Here is a 21,130-nt window from a genome sequence, read left to right on the forward strand (position 1 = left end):
AAAAGTGCAGGAAAACTAACCTGCTTTATCAGAACTTTCATTTAAAGGCATGAAAAACTACAAGTGACAGCTGTGCAGATTCAGTGAATGTGACATTTCTGAATTTCTTCAACTTGACAAGTAAACACCTTAAATCGGTAATGCTATATGCATAATACATGACCTGTATTTTGACATCCATCATCAAATGCTGACTTGAGAAAATACAGGTTTGTACGTCAAGGAATAGCACCCATAAAGCAGGGAGAAATTCAGGTCACAGGGTATTAGGAAAAGTCTATTTCATTACAGAAGCTGAAACAAGCTAAGGCATCAGATTTAAGATCCATTTTCTGCTGTGAAAAGATCCAATTCCTCTGCACAGAGCATTCATTTAGAAATGACATGCTTTCCTCACAGCCTCTTTTCATTTTCCTTTTCATATTCCATTTTCTCCTTCAGTCCCCAAACCTTGTTCCATTAATGCTCATAAAAATAGTAAAGCAGGGCTGATAGTTGTGATCTTCTTATAACCACAGTGTCTCCCTGCTCAGCAAACAACCGAGGGAGTTGCAGCTACAGTTGCTCAACAGGATCAATCTTTAGAGTAAAATTCACACAGCCTCTTGAAGCTGAAGTCGCTGTGTAAGGAAATACAGCTGGGGGATTCTGAAAACAAAAAAATCTGGGGTCATCCTACCACAGCTGGCAGTAGTGCTAGCAGCCATAAACTCCAAGGGAGGAAACGGCTTGGAGTTCAAAATTAGGAAATGCTGGCACAGTTTCACAGTGACTTCTGCCCACTGAAAAGGCTGGCAGTAATTACTGTTTGCTCTGCTTACAGGAGATTTGGAGAAACTGGTCTGATGGCCAAGTGATCTACTGATTGTGGTGGACACAAACAGCTTTTTTTGTTCTCATGCAGTTCACTTAACTGAGTAACATCCTGTGAAATGCAGTAAGGCCTGCTCTGTGTAGCAGCGAATAGATCCTTTAGTTTGCTGATGCGCTGGTAGAGGTTTACTGGTGTTTTAAAGTAGAGACAAATTTGGCCGTTGGATGAATGCACAATTCTTGTGTCCTGGGGACCCAGATGGGCATATTCACAAACCACATTTTTATGCTACACTTATTAAAAAATATTCTGTTCCAAAGAGTCATAAAAGATACTTTATGGCTCCTTGCCCCTTCCCCTTTTGCCTCCCCTCCCTTTTAAAAGATGCATGTTTTACTGAACTGGAACTATGTAGGCAGAATGCAGTTTACCAAATTGAAAACCCACTTGGCAGATCTAAAGATTGTGGCCTTGTCATTAAAGTGCCATGTAAATTGATAATGCCCTTTAATTAAGGCTACTCTGGGGAAAGGTGCTATGGGATTCACCAGCTAAAGTCAGCACTGAAGTCCTTAAAAATATAATCGGTAAATCATACATGCTATGAACTAGCTCTGGCTCACATGAGAAGCATGAAACAGAAATCATACTTTGAGCATAGTCAAGTAGCATGCAGACAGTGAACTGCCAAACACATCCCTGACAAGTGAACAGAAGGAATATGAGACAATGATTTTCATTAAGCAGAGCCAGACAAAAATAAACAATTCTCTTACAAAAGGACCTCACAGCTATATCCCTTTGCTACTGTTTGCTGACAATGTCCATTAATATGCTGTTGAATTCAATGTAATGATAGACTATACCTGTTATTCTCCAAAGTACAGCCACTGGGGTACACCAGAAAAGTTCAGCAGCAGTCATGCAGCTAAAAAGCTGCTGACATTCATGGGAATCTGTTACAGTCATTCAATTCTAGCTTCAAATGTCCCATGTGGTCTCAGACAGATCGCTGTAGTTTGATCTCAGAACCTGAATATCCTAAATTCTGATATCAGTTCTGACTTCTATTTTAATTTGTGCCTGAAGATCTAAAAATTTATTGGAGATTATCTCTAAAGGTCTTGAAGAGAAGAGGAATGCAGGAGAGCAGATGTGCCTCTGTAAGCTCCAAGCTCTTTCAAGCTGCAATCTCAGCAGCATCTTCAGAGATGCTCTCTGCCACGCCTGGGCCCAAACATAGGCCAAGGTACAGCTACAAGGAATGGAGGGTGAAGAGGATACTGTCTCAATTGTAACAAGACTCCAATGCCCTGAGGCTGGAACAACCCCTTGTGCAGTTAATGCTGAGAACACCCTTGCAGAGAAAAAGCTGCTCATCTTCCTTCCAAGAAAGGGCTCTTCTCTAATGTCTGTTCATTCCTATTCTGTTGAATTACTCATAGTGAAAATGTCCAAACCAAAATTCTTATGAAGGCACAGGGCAATGCTGATGTTTGCTCTTCTGGCTGTTCCTGGGCATGTTACTGGACCCACATGCTGTAAGTGTAAAGGTCTACCGCTCCTTGTGCTGCTCTAGTGAGGCCGGGTTCAGTTGTAAAATCAAAGATTAAGGGAAGGACTGGAGTTCCATCATCTTGAGATCTGGGGCTGAATGATACCACATTGTTTCTGTTTTCAACTTTGAGACTTTTTATTCACAGGCACTTATATAAGTCTTTTCCCAGTCTGAGTCTCATTTAGAGTTTCACTATCAACCACACACAAAACCTCAAGATGAAGTCCTTCTGCAAATGCCTGACTTTTACACAAAATCTCACACAGTAATTACTCAGACCATAACTCTGCTGAGGTTCACCACAAATTTACATAACTCAAAACTACCAAAATAAATGGGATTTCTTTACCTTTCAAAGCATAGCCTTGATATTCTCTTGATGCATTCTTTGCTTTTTCTCATTTTGTTAGGAAGTACCAGTAGAATTAGACATATTTGAAAAGAGGTAGAAGAGATACTCATATTTGCTCATCCAACATATTGTGGATCAGCAATTATCCAGAACACTTATTGTGAAGTATACTTACATTCACAGCATCATCAGAAATGATAATTCCTGATTTTTCACTCACTTTAATTATAACTTTTTTGTGTTACAGGTGTTAATTTATTGAATTGTTCCTACTCTCCATTTACCATTTAAAAAGGCATCTACGCTAGGTATTTCCTAAAGCATAAAGTTGGTAGCAGCTAAGTACATCACAGGTTTGCAGCTAAAATAATTTACTATAAAATGATGCCAAGTCTTTCTCAGTTTGATCATTAATTGACCTTGCATATCTAGACCCCAAACAAAAATAAATAAATATGCTGAATAAAACTTATCAAATAAATCAAGCTATATTACCTAGCTCACAGAGACAGGTATTCAATAAATACAAATAAAATGGAAAGCTTACCATTAAAAATGATATATAATCATGTTAGGCAAGACTCTACATTATGTCATTATATCCTACATTATATCAAATAAAGTAATTTTTTTCCTTAGTGAAAAGGAAGAGCAAAGCCAGATTTCACAGCAAGCAAGCAGTGAAAATATTTTGAAAAATATATGAAACAATGTTGTCCAACACATGATTGGCAACTACTGACACATAAATTAAATAAATTTCCCATTGCTGCTTACGGGAAAATTATGCAGATTAGAATTTGATTAGGTTTATATCATGAGACTCAGTTTGGACTTTTAATCTATTAAGCTCCAATAAATGAGGCATCTGAATAGCTCCCCTGAGCTGCAACTGTAATAACCGCAGCAGTCATTTTTTGCAATATGTATTCTGACAATTTCTTTAGCAGATGAAGTTAAGAAAATTCCACATCTTTAAGTACAATTACTTTATAACTTCTAAAAAATTTCAGGTGTGTACAGTGAGGAAATGGATCCATACAAAATGCTTAAACAGACATTTTGTGATAATCAACATCTGTCACTCTGTTCTAGCAATACTGTTTTTCCATCAACTTGGATTTACTTATGTTAGACTTCATAGTCTGTGTGGGCTGAACAGTGCCAGCAGACTTTTAAATTGCTCAAGCTGGAACTGAGCTGGAAACCTATGATAAGACATCATTAAGTTCTCTATAGGCTGAGTCAAAACTAAAATCCCACATTCAAGGCTGTCTTGAGAATCAAAGATTTAACTGGGAAAGGTAAGGCCTCGTTTTATCAAAGAAATCTGAACTGGATTCCCAGAAGTGAGTGCTGAGACAGGTTGGATTCAGATCAAGACCACCTCTCATTTATATGGCAAAGGTCTACTGCACATTTCCTGCAGTTTAATCTAGTTACAAGTATCCATAAGTTATCAAGTCTTACTTCATTTTTTAAAAAGCAACTCTCAGCAAAGAGTGCCAACTAGGGGGAATTTTGTGTCCATGTCCAGTCCTGTCAGATTTCACCAAATCCTGTCACAACTCCTTAGCTGACAGGATGCCATAAAAGCACATAAGCAAGTGTCAGTATGCAGCTGACTCACAAAGATTAAATTTGTAGAACTCGATTAAAAGCTTGGACTAAAGGAACACATTTGGTTTTTGTTTTTGCATTTAGGTGTGAATATATTTTTAAATATATTAACAGAGAATTATATTATTGACACAAATGAAACATAACATCAAATATATTAAGAGGAAACTATATATTAAATAGAAGTATGTTAGCACAGAATTTAAATATTTTAACAGAGAATTTCCTTCTGGTCTGGCATACTAAAAGAAAGATTCTCCTTAAGCCAACATTTTTTAACAAAACTCCAACCTGAACTCCTTTTTGTCACTCAAATACTGCCTTCTGTAACACACACAACTTCAGAGTAACAGCTCTGCTAAAGACAGGTCATATACAAAAGTGAATTTGATATTCTGCCTAACACTAACTCAACCAACTTTTCCGGAGAAAAGTCGTTCTCACCCAGGTGCAATAGGGCTTGGAACTAGGTGATCTTTGTGGTTGCTTCCAACTCAAGCCAACCTATGACTCTATACTATATCTCTGCTGGAGTCTAATCAGAACCTTGCATATTAGCACATGGTGCCCAATTTTGAATGGGAATAAGGACATAGACTTTTAGGGATTGGAGTATATTTTAAAAATGCATCATTTCAACAGCACAACTTCCTCTTCAGAAGTATCAGTAGAACTCAACTGTACGTAAACCACACCTGCCATGAACAATAAAGTAAAAAAGTACCTCCAGAAAGTAATTCCACTCAACCCTCTGATTCTGAAGTTCACAGAAATGGCTAACATATCAACCCAGCCTTAAACTCTGCTCAGATCAATTTAATCTCCCTGTTCTGTATGTCACATATACAGAATGCCATATTCTATTTTAGTTTCAATATAACTCTATCAAATACTAAAACTGGCTACTTTTGCAAGTACTCCTGATTCTGATTGAAAATACATATACAGTGAAACTTTCTGATTCTTTCTACTCCTCTTTTTTTCATTCAAACTATGTAAATAGAAGCAGCACAGTTAAGGAATCAGGAAGAAATTGAAGCAGCTTTCTAATCGCATATTTTGAATGATGAACCAGTAGCATAATATTAGCTATTAATGTAATGTAGACACAGTGCATGAAGAAAAACAGTGATATTACTGATGGTACCCAATCAGTAAGGTTTGAGAACCTCTGCTTCACTCAGTGCAGCCTCTAGAATCAAGAAGGAAAAACAAACTTTCATTGGCTAAGTTTGCACTATTTTGGCTCACAATTTTTCCCTTCTTCGCTGAATATTAATCTTAGAAAGAGAAGTAATTAATTATCACGATAGAGTGCCTCATGTTATTTTGAGTTTTTGCTAAGATCCTTAAGGATTTTTTCTTATCTCACATAGTTCAAATGTCTTTCTTTGTATATTTAAAAAACTACCAGCCTAAGTTTATTTACACCAATCTGACATTTATTTAATTTATATGGCATTCAAAATCAATTTTTAGTAGAAATCAAGCTGGTTAAGGCAATAATAACAGTAAATTGTTTTGTGGTATTCTTTAAGTAGTGAAAATTAAGTGGCAACTATAAAATGTATGACATGGTATCCAGTACACAGTACTATCATTCTGAAAATTTATGAGCTCTTTTTTTAGTTTTCAGCATCACATTGACTATTTACTGTCACTCACTCATCTAAACATTACTGTTGGGTTTAAAAATGGCTTAATGAAACACTTAAAAAACACATTAACTTTCCTGCTCAATATTATTAACTGTAAAGTTAAACAGATTGTTACAAATTGTTTGTTTTCACTTTAGAATTTCAGTAGTACCAGTACCAATGGAAACAGCCATCCTTTCAAGTAGGGGCTTTTAATATTTCTGAGCATCTATTTCTTGTTATTTGATTCTAATAAATATACAACTTGAAATGTGGATTTTTGTAAGAAGTGTGAGGTAGTTCAAAAAGTTTTAATCTGAAATATAAACCTGCAGATAAATAACATGGTCTACTTTGAGCTACAAAATGACAAAAACTTAGTGTTTCTTTACATTTGATATGTACAATCACAGTACCATAAAAGACAAAAATATAAGTATATAAGTATAAATATATATATACACACATATACACATGCACACACATATATAGGAACTTATTACTGAAAAGTTTAAAGTAAATGATTCTATGAAGATATCTTCATACACAAACAGTTTGAACATGAAAAATTTAAAAGTTATCAAGGATTTACAACTAAGATGGTTTTTGAAATACAGAGGTTAAAATCCTAAACAAAAAGGTGCTAGTACCGTCTATGAATTTAATTTTGGTTAAAGCATAGACTGTTTTTTGTGTGAGTTTATTCTTGTGAGTAACGGAACATTTGTTCTTTAGAATTTCTGATACAATTGTAGCATTATTAATCCAACCCATCTTTCCTCAAAGAACACAAGAAGCAATTCCCCCAAGTTTTTCTCAGCACCCATATGACACTGTCTGGTTTCAGCAAAATCTCTTTCCTCTTTTTTTTTGTGGTTGGAGAAGAAATTTTTTCAAAAATTTCTTGCTATTTTTGCCTTCACTTGGAGATTCATTCTAAGTCACAGGACAAGCAGACTGATACAAATTTAGCGGAAATAAGAAATTCTATGAAGACACCTCAACTCATTATCCTGCCAGTTTTTGAAGAAAAACTGTGTAAAACAAATAGGAAATCTATTTGAGGCTGTTCTGATAGTAATGCCTCCTATTTTATTATGTTAGCTCATGATGTCAGAGATGAATGTTGGTGGTACAGCAGTAGAGGTTGAACCTTTCCACCAATATTCCATTAAATTTTGTTGCCATGAGACAGATGGCAGCAAAGGAGCAGTCTGAAAAAAGACATCTGACATGGAAAGTGCATATGAAGCAAAAGTGTGTCACTGAATTCCCCTGTACAGAACAAATGGCACCCACAGATATTCATCAATGCTTTTTGAATGTTGATGGAGACCAAACAGTGGATGCGAGCACAGTGAGGCAGCAGGTGCTGCATTTCAGTAGTGGTATCAGTGACAGTGGGTCACCTCCACTGATGCAGATATTTACAAGGATGGCATGCAGGCTCTTATTCATCACTGGTGAAAATGCATAGCTAACGGTGGTGACAATGTTGAAAAATGTTTTTTTTTTGTGGCTGAGAATTTGCTCTATCAAATAATACTATAGAGATCTTTGTACCTGTTGTAGTTTCCATGGAAATGAACATGAGGCATTACTTTTGGAGCAACCTATGTATCTACACTGTAGAGATATTTTGTCTTCTAATACTAACCAGTAATCATGCTCCTGTATTAGCAGTATAGTGTTTGAAATCTGAATCTGAATAACAACCAAATTTCAAATCAATTTGAAGAGTTCAATCTCAACTATACTCTCATAGGATCTACCTTCCATCTCTATGAAATGTTGGCAAAAGATCACAAATTCTTATGACATTAAAGAAATCTTATATGACCTCTTGTATACAATTCATCACAGAAATTCTGTATTAATACTGGGGCTTATTGAATAAAAATAAATCAAATAACTAGTCAAGAACAAAGCTTACCTTTCTTCCTTCAACAAAAAAATCTGACCGTACCATTTGTAAAATTCACACTTACCATTTTCAGGTTCAGTTTATTCAGATTTTAAAAAGAAAAGCTGTAAAAATACAGCATTAGGAACACAGCGGGTATTGATTCTCAGATGAAGGCAGTGCATCAGCATGGCCCACATATCCATATCTGAGGATGCTGAAAGCTTTGGAAGGTTGTGAGTAACCTGAAACTACCCACTTTTTAGAGACTCCCTATTCTGGAAAGGCTGGGCTGCCTCAAATTTAACCATGTCAAACTTCAAGACTGTTCTGACAGAAGGATAGCAATTATATATTAAGTTTTGTCCTAATTCTGGCTGTCTAATGGGAGTTCTGCAACTCAGTAGTGGGAGTTAGCTTCTACTCTTCTACTATGGGTATCACACCAGGGTATAATTGGCAAGAACAAAGAACTAAAAACTGGCTTTCTCCTGGAACCTTTCTAGCTCCAGTGAAATCTACTGGAGCTTCCACACTAAAGACAAAAGCAGCGACACTGATCTATGAATTCAAGTATGTCCTTTAAAATAAGCAACCTTCATGCATATAAATAACCATTTATTAAATAAACAATACTTACTGAAACAAGAAAGATAGCAGAATGAAGCTCATGAGGCTGCCTGATATGGCATATAACTTTCAAACTATCTTGTAATCCTGTAATATATTATCTATATGTTCCATTTTCTTGAAGTTATCTTCATAATCAGGATGCTATCACAACTATCATGGGCATTGGAACTATTTTTAATTTTAATTTAAAGAGCAATTAAAGAAAGACAATGGATACACAAGATAATAAAGTAAGCGATTAGCAGCATGCAAATGACATAGGCTTAATGATAATACCCTGTTCTATTCTCCAAAGGGCCTGTCGAGAGGAGCCCTTTCTACATGTGGTTGTTCAGCTAATGTGCGTCTGCCTACAATTACAACATTGCTGACACCATTAACCACTGAAACAACATCACTTCGTGAAATCCTTGTTGTCTCATTAAAATGCAAAGGGTCAGGTAATTTACCACATTGTGTGTCTTCTTTCATAGAGGGTAATTAGCAAGCATTACCCAGTACGAACTCCTACTGAGAACTAGTGAAACTCTGTGAAATATTTAAAAAGATTTTTTTTTTAATATTTGATGGGAATTTACAAGATTAACAATTATAACCTTAACTTACCTTTGTAGTCAAGAGGCCCTGAAAGTCGGACGTTTTGTACTTTGAATATCAAAAGACTTTATGGTTGGCTATTTTAGAAACTAATCTTTAAATTTTCATCAATTTCAGAAATTTATGTGATCTAGATCTTGCTTAACTAGATCTAGACATGTATCTCCTTCTACAATTAAGAAAATTTCAGAAACAAAGAGACACAGCAGCAAAACACGTTAAAGTTTCTTAAAGACTTAAAAAGCAAACTTTTTTTTCAAAAAGACTTTTTGCAGCTAAACACAGAGATTGGAGTAGTACACTCAAATGTCCAAGTTCCCTTTCCTCCTGTTAATTGAAGTCCTATACCATCATTTATAACAACCTTGATGACATTCACTGTTGGCTTATATCTCGTCAGGGAGCAGAATGATCTCTTATTCTTTAAATGGAAGTTTGGGAACATAAAACACATTCCAATAAAAGTGAACAGAAAATTATGAATTCATTAAACTACTTTGGTATCTTGTGCTATATATAATATTTATATTCCAACTACTGTAAAATATGCTTTAATATCTTTAGGCAACTATAAGGACTTAAATATTTATAAAATGGCTAAAGATAAAGAATAGCTCTCTTATTCCTACATACAGATGATGTAAGGCATGCAATCAAAGACAATAACACTTTCAACCCATTTGTCATCTTAAAGGAGCCTTTCAACTTCAGATCCCTTGTGTGCAATCTACATAAGAGTTGTTGCCTACATAGGCAACTCCAAAGGAGTTTGCTCCTTAAAAACTACCAAGAGTGCTATACTTCACATAAAACAGGGTTTTCTGAAAATGGAGACAAAACTATAAATTTGCAGGCAAAACAGCTCCAAGTGGGGCTTCAAAATACTGCTGTATTTATCTCTGGGACATCTGGGAACAGGAAGCATTTTGATTTAATATTTCATAACATAGAAGCAATTGCTTCCTTGCCTAGTGTATAATTAATGCTCATAAAAAGAGCAGTTTTTTTATTCCTGAGCATCAGAAATGCACAAAATAGTGCACCTTCATAATAGGGGGTTTGCTTTCAAGATGTTGAACAGCAAATAATAATAAAATAGTCAATGGATTTATAACAGTCATGGGCTGGTTAAATATATTTATAGTATAAGTGTGAAATAACATGCTTTGTGTTGATGTATTGTGCTATCTACCTCTTTTTGCCCAGTTTTATCTTTCTCTGGCTGAAGCAGAAGGTGTCCTGAAAGCAGAGGAGAAAGAAGCGATTGTGAAAGTTTGATGGTATTTGGGCACCATTTCTCAAACATAGGGAAGTTGCCTAAAAAAGTGTGTCTCTCCAGCCATTCTCTAACACATTTTTAGTTGATAAGCAACAGAATCAAAAATCCCCTTTCTTAGCAGTTTTTCTCTCTTCCTAGGTTAACTTCGAGAGAAAGAGGAAACTGTTCTCCATGTGTTTAAGCTAATGTTAGCATATAGCTATGAGGAAAATACAAGAAATGTAAATGGTGCTAGGTGGGAATTTTTCTCTCCAGAATTTCTTGTGAAGACTGGAAGGCTGGTAGTGTCCTGTTTGAAAGATGGAAACGACTCCTAACACAGACATCTTCCACAGACACATAACAAAGTTAAAAGAACAGTCTCTCTCTCAGTCAGTCTCGGTATTTTATTTCTGTCCAAATCTTGCAAAGACTTAGAAATAATCTAACTTTACACAGGTGGATAGTTTCATTGAAGTCAGAGAGATTTATTAACTGGTATAACATTAAGGACATAACTTAAGTTTTTGAACAAGAAAAGCATCAGATTGTAAACCTGCCAGGGCAATGGCTATATTTTATTCTTGTATATATCAAGACTATGACAACAAGCTCTTAATCCCATCTAGAGCTCCAGTGTGCTACAATAAAATAAATAACAGCTATCAGCTGATCCATCTGGTTCAGCAGGAAAAGAAATTATGTGCATGTTGAGAAAAGGTAACGCTGAGTTACTTATCTCAGTGACCTAATCTTCAAATATGGGATTACTTTTCTTTTTTTTTTCTTTACAAAAAAAAAATAGTTATGGTGTTTGTTATTATGATGTAGGACACATGCAGGGACATTAACAAACCCTTATTTAATTTTTCAGTTATTAACTTCATTACTTAGGATGATCAGTTTTGGTTTTGAAAAACAATAGTGAAAAAAAACTACAACAAACATTCCAAAATTCAGTTGGTTAAACAATAACCAACAACCAAATAAAATAATAATAATTAAAAAAAAGGTTATTGTAGTCTATTTACACAGAAGAATATTTACAACAAATGATGCTAGCAATAGTACATTCAGGAACACAAAACATAAGAATATGTTTATCAGGTGTAATCCCTGTGCTGAACTATCAATCCTGATGAATCAGTAATATTTGAAATATTTGAAAGTAAGGTTCTTTATTTTTACTTTTCTAAGTAATATAACAAATGAAACATATGAAGCAGTGCTGGGGTTGCCACAGGTGCTGAATTCCCTAACAGCCTGAAAATAACTGCATTTATGATCAAATTCTGCATTTTGAACTCTTCATCGAAAAACTTATGACTGTAAAATCAGATAAAAAAAAAATCCACATTCACAAAAAATAAACTCCTTTAGAAATAATCAGCTCAGAATTTTAATTGTTTTTAAATTTGAACTTGTAACAAACACCTCTAAAAAATATCTCTAACAGTTATCTCTGAAATGACAGAGAACCTTTGCTTTTCAGACAGCATTTATCCTTCCCCCTTGTTTCTTCTTTCAAGGCCCAATAATACCTTTCCTTCCTTTTGCTAACATCTCAGACATAAAACAATCAAGTATAATTAATTGATAGAGGAGAAAGAAATTGCTACCTGTAAACACAATGGAATGTAGACCTGAAATTTGTTTTAATATGAATTTTCTTGCAGCAGATTGGTAGACTAAGTCCACCAAAAGTTGCATAAGAATTAATCAAACAGGTTGAGAAATAAATCTAATGAAACTCAGTGGCTTATGAGTGACAACATCTCTTCCTGTTCTCTAAATTATAGCTTAAGACTCCTCCAACAAAAAATGATTATGAAACTAGAAGTAATTTCTAAGGAAACCTACTAAGAAAAAGAAACTAGACTAATACAAGGTTATTTTAGCTTGCATAGTATGTTATGCTTGAAATTTAGTGTCTAAAATTCCGTATATATTTACTTGATTTTATAGGATATTCCTCAGAAGACTCCTGCCATGATGTGTCAGAGACATATTATCCAGGAGTTAATCCCCTCTTTTTTTCTTTCTCTTTTTTCTCTCTTGTTTGGAAGATCTACTACAAGAACAGTAAACGGAGGTCTTAAAATACCTCTCTTGTTGAAGTAGTGATCCTAGGGAAAATTCTCATAAGCTGAAGTCATTCAGAAAACAGTTGCATTTGTTACCATGCTGAAATACATCTACCTTTCTATACTGAGTTGTCTTGTAATGCCCATTGAAAAACTGTTACTATGCAGTTCTTCCTTTCTGTACTTTAGACCTGCTTGAAACCATAAGATCTTTTTTTAACAGTTTAGCAGAGTGTGTGTTTTTTTTTTTTTAATGAAATATACTGCTCCTATTATTTAGGACTGACTAAAAATAAGATCTAAATCACTATCCAATAAAAGAAAATCATTGAGTTGGGTATCTGAAGTTACAACCCAGAGGCTACTCTGGTACAGTATTCATAAATCTCTAAACAGCTAAGTATAATTGTCTGGTTTTGGGGAAGAAAGCCAAATAGCAGTTTTAGTTACAACTCAAGAAAAATATTTTGTGTTCATCTGGTGAGTAAAACAAGTAAAATTCCCACAATTTAAGACTCTGAAACAAAGCACAGGAAACATGAAAAACTAGATGGGAATAGTCAATAAGTGTTACTTGAAGAAGCAAGGATGCAAAGGTCAACTTAACGAGGAAAGAGTTACTGTGGCTCCCCCAACACACTGCCAAGGCAGAGCCCATCCCAGACTCCTTCTTCCCAGGTACTTTGGAGGAATGAAGCACAAATGGTTACCATGGATCTAATACTCTTTGGTCTTCTCTCCAAAATACATCTATATAAAATAAACTCATTTTCTAGCTGAGGGCACAGAATTAGAATCAGGAAGGATCAAGCAATAAGAACAAATCTCCAGTATCTGAAGGTGGCTTTTCTTTCTGCCAATATAAAGTACCTTTTTATAAACCTTTCTAGGAAGACTTATCAATGAACATCTTCTGAAAGATAGAAAGAGGACTTATCACAAATAAAAGATCAACAGAGTTTATGAGTCATTCTGTGAAGATGTAGGCAGAGATCCAACTTTACAGCATTTTATATTTCAGAAGCTGAGATGTCTTAAGGGAAATGACAGGGTCTGCTGCAGCTTCAATGGGATATACTTTGGCCTTGTCCTTGGAATCTAGGTCTCCCAAAGGCAACTCTTTTTCCAGACATCAGATTCTGCATCCCTAACCTTCAGTTAGTCTAAAAAGTTGCCCAGTCAGATTTGAAACCTTCAAAAGCCCTTAAAATAGTTTCAGCGTGAGAGCTTCTAACAATGCAAGTCCAATCTGAAGGAGTTCCTTCTCTTTTTGAGTAGAACATTTTACGTAAAGGAGTCTAGTAATTCCTTCCACAATAGTTAGTAGGTTTTCCCTTCTAATGCACGTTGCTTCTGTGTAGTCATTAGCTAAGCAGCTGATGATGAATACAGATTTGACAACTTAGATAGTCTGGTCTCATCTGCTCTGGGTACTCCAGGGTCTATAGTAATTTTGGTCCAGAATTTATTTTTATTTTGTTTTAATGGTATGAGGAGACACTACCAAGTCTTTGTTTCTGTGCGATAACACCTGTGTGCTTAGTAAGTTCACTTTGAACAAAAATCCTTTGTTGATATAAACCAGATTTCTTTCATCAGTTAACTTAGCTTGGTTATGGGTTAAAAAAAAATGTTGGGAACTGGAGCCCTTATTGTTACAGAATTTTGCCTACGAAGAAAATCTGCTGTCATATGTCCACATCTTTGCTCCTTTTACAAGTCCCTTTCTCTCCAATCTCATTTGGATTCAGTTGTTGGCGCAATGCTACCTCCCTTGCTGTAAAGGGGTTATTTAGATGAATACAGAAGGTTAGCTAATGCTGAATGTTTATGTGACTAGGCCTGGAAGTGACTTTGGTGTTAAGGGAGGCAAAGAGGGTGAGCCTCTGGAGAAAAGAGAATGAAATCTCAAAATTTGATGGTTCTTTTTTTCTCGTATGAACAAAGACAAAGTATTTATAGATATGGCATTATACTTCTGTATAGTATGACACCATTTCATACTGGCTAATTATGAGGATTTACTTAAGAATCAAATAGATCTGCATCCTGCTTTTTATGGCACACCTCTTGCATTGGCATCATCTGTTACTGAAATGAAATAGACACAAGTAAAAATCTGAATGATCCTTGTGCATTCAATAACCTATTGATTAAATGATTGTCACTTTTTTTTCCTTTTCAGAGAACTATAGATAAGATATTCCTATGAGCTTCCACTATTTAGTGACTAGAGAATTATACTGATCTCCTGATTGGAATAGCAAGACTAATTCCCTTGTTAATTCCCTCACCAAAGTCTTGCCATGTAGGCTCTGTGTTTCTCAGGCTGTTCACATATACTGTTTTGTTTCTTCTCTTTTCAACACCCTCTCAAAGGTCAACTGATGTTCTTTCACATACCCAGATTTTCTACTCTCAGTGTTCCTATTATCAGTAATAGGCATCACAAAAAAGAGCAGCACAGAACACTTTCAAGGGATAGCAGTAGTGAGGAAAGCCATTCAAAATGATGCATTCAGAACTAGAAAAGCTTAGTGTGGCAATACTTAAGGTTTGTATAAGCTGATCTGAACTGAAATGTTTTCCCAGGATAAGTCTCACCAAAAAATAGCCAACACACTGGTAGTGCATTTTTGGTTTTGAGAACAGAAATATCAAATCCTATATAAAATCCCAGTAAAAGAAAGAACCTGAATGGCTGTGTTCCATTCTTCCTGCGAATATCTAATAGTGACTATAAGTCATCATAATGGGAGTAAGCCAGGCTCTTTTTGTAATTTTTTCATGAGTAGAACTCTAAAATATTTGGGGTTGCCTTGCTTGTGGGCCCTGGACTTGAAACTTCAAACAGCCATGAAAGGGTAAAATGACTTTTTTCCTCCTCTTTAAATCAACTTGTTATCCAGGGAACTACCTAAACTGGTTTTGAAAATTTCAAATTTTTAGTTTCCCAGTGCAGTTTAATTCCAATATTAAATTCCAACACAATCCCCCACCTTTTTTTCCTGATTCTGACAAAGTTTTCTGTATTCAAGTTGTTTCTGTGTGTAAGAAGTTAAACCCTTGTCTCTGATATTTGGTTCATAATTTCTAATTCCTGATTAGAGCGCGGAGAGCAAGAACTGAACTTAGGCTTAATTTTCACACTCCTTGAGGGAAAACTACCTCCAGGTCATGCTCACAGGGAAACTGCAGACCAAAGCACTACCTCTTCTACACCTACAGTTAAAGCAGGGCTGGATCCAGAGGGAATATTTACTGTACCACTTACTACACTTATTAAAGGTAGGACTTGAGTTTCATAAGCTGCAAGACCCTTCAGGGATGGAAAGATGATTATTTTTACACTGATGGTCTTTGCCAGGGTGCTTATGAGTGCTTTGCAGCTGCTTTGCACAGGCACAATTGGTGTAAAATAGCCTTTGGCTACCAAGGAATCAGTCCCACACTCTCAGCAAAGACTGAAGAATTTTGTTCAGAGTCCTTAAAAGGGATGAGTACATGTCAAAGCACGGGAAGAAATCAGCTTTGAGTTAATTCAAAGTGGCTTTTTGAGCAAGAAGGCACAGAAAGTAAAAATACATTTAATCTTAAATTCTTGTTCTTTTTGTTTTACTTTTTTGCTTGTGTTACTAAGCTTTTTTTTTTCTTTTTGGCTGCAATGTGCTTCACATAAAAATGAAATCTTGTTAGACAGAGGCTGCAGGTATTCCAAATTTCATATGAATTAGTTTTGGCTACATAAAAGCAACTGCCCTGATGAGAAAACCTCTGAGCAGGGCATAGTGAGCAAGCAATGATTTTATAATTTTTTTTAAGCAAAACTTTAAAAAATAAAAGAAACATGCAAAAAAAAAAAAAAAACAGAAACAGTTTCATGTTCATTCATTTTTACTCTGCCAATGTGCTTTGTGATGTAGCAGAGAAACTACGTGACTGCCCCTTTAAAAGCCATCATACCAATCAGCAGGTTTAACTGTCAAGCAAGCTGATGTAGGGCTCTTTGAATTACTGAGTGAGGGATATTCTTCCTGCCAGGTCCTGTCCCCTGCAGGCACTGCAGAGAAGTATTATAGGGCAGTCCTTACCTTGGGAATTAGCCTGCAAGACCCCAATGCTGTCATCAAACTGCATAGATTTGATGTTGAGTGACGCCAAGATGCATTCCTTGTCCTGCAGCGAAGCATCATCAATATTATTCTGATTGGCTGACAGGATAACGCACATGTCGCAGAGGTTGATGTTGACAGCCCTTAAATCGGCCCGACTTAATGGCGTACCCTTCGGCACAGAGAAAAAAAGATTGGGGGGGGAGGTTGCAGGAGAGGAAAAAAAAGAAAAACAAATTAAAGATTGAGAAGGAGCTTTGGGAAATTATTTAACAAGTATCTTTTTTATGCTCTGACATTAAGCTGGTCTAACTATGTGCCAGGGAATAGGAGATGTGTGCTAATCTAAAGGGTAGCTGGTGCTGATGGCAGCATTTTAGGTTCAGTCTCAATACTCACTCAAGCTATTACTAACAAACAAGAAAGAGGAATAATGCCAGCACTCTGCGTATCATTGATGACTTGAAATTGTCTTGATTTAAGTTGCTATCATGTGGCAATCTCTGGCTCTCTGAATATAACAAGAGGTGTGTTTTAAACGTTCTTTTATCTACTACCAAGTCACAATGTTTAAACAGGAAAGTACTATGTGTCCTACACATCTGAAATGCAATCAAGATAAAGCTGTTTTTTTCAACCTGGAGCAACACACACAAAAAGATCTTAATCCTTTTCAATGCATGTTTTTGGTACTTCTGGAAGGAAACATGTTGATCTTCAAGGTTGTGCGATCAAACTCTTTGCAACAGAAACAAGGCTAACAATGGGTTCAACTAATGCACCATTCTCTGTTAACACAACTTTCAATTAGAGATTGCAATATTTAAAACTAAACATTGTGGTAGACCATGGGTTTCATAGTTATCACAATTGAGACATGGCACTTAACCAATTCTGTTTTGTTTGATGACAACAGCTGCCTTCACATCCAGCAGTCTGTATATCTCTAGTTACAAAATATTGTGTCTATTTCACAAGGTCTGCAAGATCCAGGATGAATAACATGATTTTCCATGGAAATGAGGTTCTGTTGTGCCACATCATGTGGTTTGGCACCCAAAGAGCCTAATGATGAAGAGATTAAGCTGTCCCTTTGCAACACAATGATTTTCACAAAACAGAGTCAAGACTCTAGTCTTCCAGCTCCAGATCACTCATGGTGAACATCTCCTGAACTCCACTGAGAATATTAAATGCAAAAGTGAATTTAAAACGTGCAAAGTGAAGGCAGGGCTCAATTTTTATTCAGTGATGGTCACTTAGTTTCAGATGACAGCCTGACTATTTCAAGTTACTTTCAATAATTTGAGGCCAAACACCTTGTGGAAAATAGCACATATTGAAAGGATATGACTTCACTATAAAGGATTCAAAAGTTAAGATATGATTATTCCTGCCACCTTAATTCTGCTCTTTGTATCTGTACTGTGCACCAAGAGAATCAGGATTCCTGTGGGGAAAAATAATATGTAATCATGTAATTAATTAAAGACTTACCCTTAATGATTTTATGCAAAGGGACAGAACTAAGTCTGCCTGAGGATATTTAAAATTGGCATTTGCTTACTTTTTAAGGAGTTTACTCAGCAGCTTAAACATATCTTTTAGTATAACCTTTATATGAAATATCCAAGGTTTTTGTTTGTTTCAAACCAGAACAAATGTTTATATACTCAGCTGCAGTCACATCCCCATCAGAGATTTGCAGCAAGTTCTACTTTGTGAACGAAAACATAGAGAATAAGGAAGTGGGTTTGAGTAGCCTCAGTTTAACACGACTTCTTACCAGCATGAGCTCAATAACTTGAGTAGACATCTAACAGAATAATGCTGATAATTTTAACTTAATATCACCATTTAGAACAAGGCTAGGAAAAATAAATAAATAAATAAATAAACCCCTAAAGTCTGTATGGTCTTTAGCATCCTTCATTACTGTATAAGTAAATAACTCCTTTATACATTCTGTATTTTTAAATGTGCATTTACCAATCATTTAAACTGCGTAACCTGAAATTTGTGCAAAATTCTCTAAAATTGGGTGCAAAATGATTGGAAAAAGTAAAGGTGGTATGCATTTCATTAATGCCTCTTCAGAATTTGGAATAAAAACTTTACAAACACAAAATACAGTCATGTGTCATACCAGATAGTTTGGAAGTAGCAGCTGGATTCCATTCTGCTCCAATGGTATTATTAATTTAATTCTGATTCCTTATTCTTTAGCCTTCACAGTGACAGGAATTAAAAGGAATTGGCAGGAAGAGGGGGATATTAGCTGACTAAATCTGATATTGACACCATCTTTGTGACAGCGGAGAATCTTGTAACAACATCTGTTGGGTCAGTTTCCAGAAAAAAAGCCAAGGGCTAACAATAAAACTGTATTTACAGTAACAAAGCTTGAATTTATGAGAAAATGAAGGCTGTATTTCCATTCTACTGCTGTTTTCCTAATTATGCAGTTCAGATTACATCCATCATTTATTTATTTTCAATTGTTGAAATGTAGTTATTAGGAACTGGTAAATTCATAATTTTTCACTCTGAGAAAAACATCCAAACTCACTGTACTCTATAAAGTATAGAGCATTGCTCTTGCATTTATACCTTAGGATCATTTCCCTTCTGACCGCATCTCTGTGGGTCATTTATAGTTATGAACATACCAGATCACTAGTGTAGAGGTCTTTATTGTTTTGTACCGGAGCTCGAGTTTCTACATTTTGTGCACACAAGAGAATGATACTGATACAGAGAAGTGGAGAAACCGGACTTCTGAATTCTGGTGTTAGTGGTTATCCTACTAAGATCAATAGGAACCTTTCACTGATTTCAAATGGGTTTTTGCCAACTTCCTCATTTCTATTTTAGAATGGGTATGGTAGGAACTGAAATGCTATGACAATTTTCCTATAAAGTTAGCCAACCTACAGTATTTTTTTTAAATATAGACACATGTTATGTAGATAGTGTACATTAACAATACTTTTAAAAGGTTTTGTGGTTATAAATACAACTATAATTTCATAAATAATGGCTGTCATTTCATGAGGGAAATCACATCAGAACTGGCTACATGCAGTGCACTGCAGTGAATGTCAGATATATAACACAGCCAATACATTTGGTAGCAGCTGAAATTCATCCGATGAGGATGATGAGGCACTGAACGCTGCAGCAAATATCTTCTAATAAGGTCTCACAGGGCTCTGTTTTCATAGATACAGTAAAGGGAAAAGCTAAGTCCTCAGGCCTATAAGTAGGCAAAAGTAAAAAAAGCCTATGATCAAAGTCCATATGAATCTGTCCAGTTGGTGTCCTAAATCACAAAATATCAATAATATGGCTTTGGACTTACAGGCAAGATTGAAACCTTGGGGAAGTTATGCAGTGTCTCCCATTCCCTTCTCAGGTATTCAAGTGAACCCACAAACACAATGTGCTTGAGTTCATGGTAGTGAAAGTTGCTGGCTCGTAATGGCATCACTAAATTTCTTAATCCAATCAAAGCAGATTTAACATCCCCAAATATGCAAACGACTACATGCCCACTTAAAACTGTCATCGCTGCTTCACTTCGAGTCTAAAAAACAAAACAAAATGACAAGGGAGAAATGAAACAAAGGGAAGCTTAAATCATACACTGAGTTTTAAATCATGATAAACACAACTACCAATATTGTTTATGCACAAAGAAGCGTTTTGATAATAGTCATTCATTTTTATGCTTATTTATCCTTCATTAAATATGCTTAGCAGAAGAAAATTCCATTCTTGGTAACAAATCCTTCAGCATTCAGAAAGACGTTGTACTGGACCAAATTCTGATCCTTTATATGTTGCTGCACATGTGGATTAAGACTGGTTACAACAACAGAAGCACCGTGTATTTAGCTAAGAACAAAATGTGACCTACTGTGCATTGAGCTGTTAGAGGGATTATAGGAAATAGATGCAAAACCATGCCCTAGCTTACAAATCACTAGTGCTTGTTTCAGGATCAATTTGAAAATGAAAGCATGAGTGCCCAATGGTCTTAGTAGGTCTTGGTGACATCACAGGAATCTTGTGTGTCTTCTTAGTCTCTTAGGGTCAGTATACTTATTTTTGGACAAGCTGCTACTACCACGAGAAGCAATTGAAGAACCCTCTGCACGGCTCTGCTTTACAATGAATGCCCTCTGTATTTCACAGAGCTCCACGTAGTAAGAAACATCTCACGTGCAAGATCATGACTAATAGTAACTTCTCAAGCCAATCAGACTTCCAGAGTTGCTGGATAGATAAGAAAAAATATAACAATAACAATAAAATAAACACCAACTCATGGAGAACATTTCAATGATGCTCAGAATTACCTTCTCATCTCAGGAACAAGAATTACATTTTTACAATAATCTCATCAGCGGTAGTATCAGTTGAGTAGACAACTCAAAAACCATGATGATTAAATAGTCATGAAACCATGATCTTCATTTCTGGAGGAAATCTTTACACTACTGTGCTTCATCAAGTAACTGCAGATCCACTCATATCGTATATAATATTGTAAAGAAGTT

The 21,130-nt window shown here is 35.7% G+C and overlaps 1 protein-coding gene and 1 long non-coding RNA gene across 13 annotated transcripts in view; one reads left to right on the top strand and one right to left on the bottom strand.

Moving 5' to 3' along the window:
* LOC110399693 overlaps window positions 1–21,130 on the top strand; it is an 84,425-nt gene that overhangs the window by 55,193 nt on the left and 8,102 nt on the right. The window lies entirely within an intron of this gene.
* The window catches only part of KCNMA1 (potassium calcium-activated channel subfamily M alpha 1), a 454,315-nt gene that overhangs the window by 26,934 nt on the left and 406,251 nt on the right, over window positions 1–21,130 (bottom strand). For all 8 annotated transcript variants that reach the window (XM_021398811.1, XM_021398812.1, XM_021398807.1 and 5 more), the window contains 2 exons: window positions 19,930–20,154; window positions 16,548–16,740 (listed from right to left, as the gene is read on the bottom strand). In XM_021398811.1, coding sequence (XP_021254486.1) covers window positions 16,548–16,740; window positions 19,930–20,154 — 418 coding nt within the window. The remainder of the gene's footprint in view (window positions 1–16,547; window positions 16,741–19,929; window positions 20,155–21,130) is intronic.

This window comes from Numida meleagris, chromosome 5 (genome assembly GCF_002078875.1).
Source record: "Numida meleagris isolate 19003 breed g44 Domestic line chromosome 5, NumMel1.0, whole genome shotgun sequence".
Lineage (NCBI taxonomy): Eukaryota > Metazoa > Chordata > Aves > Galliformes > Numididae > Numida > Numida meleagris.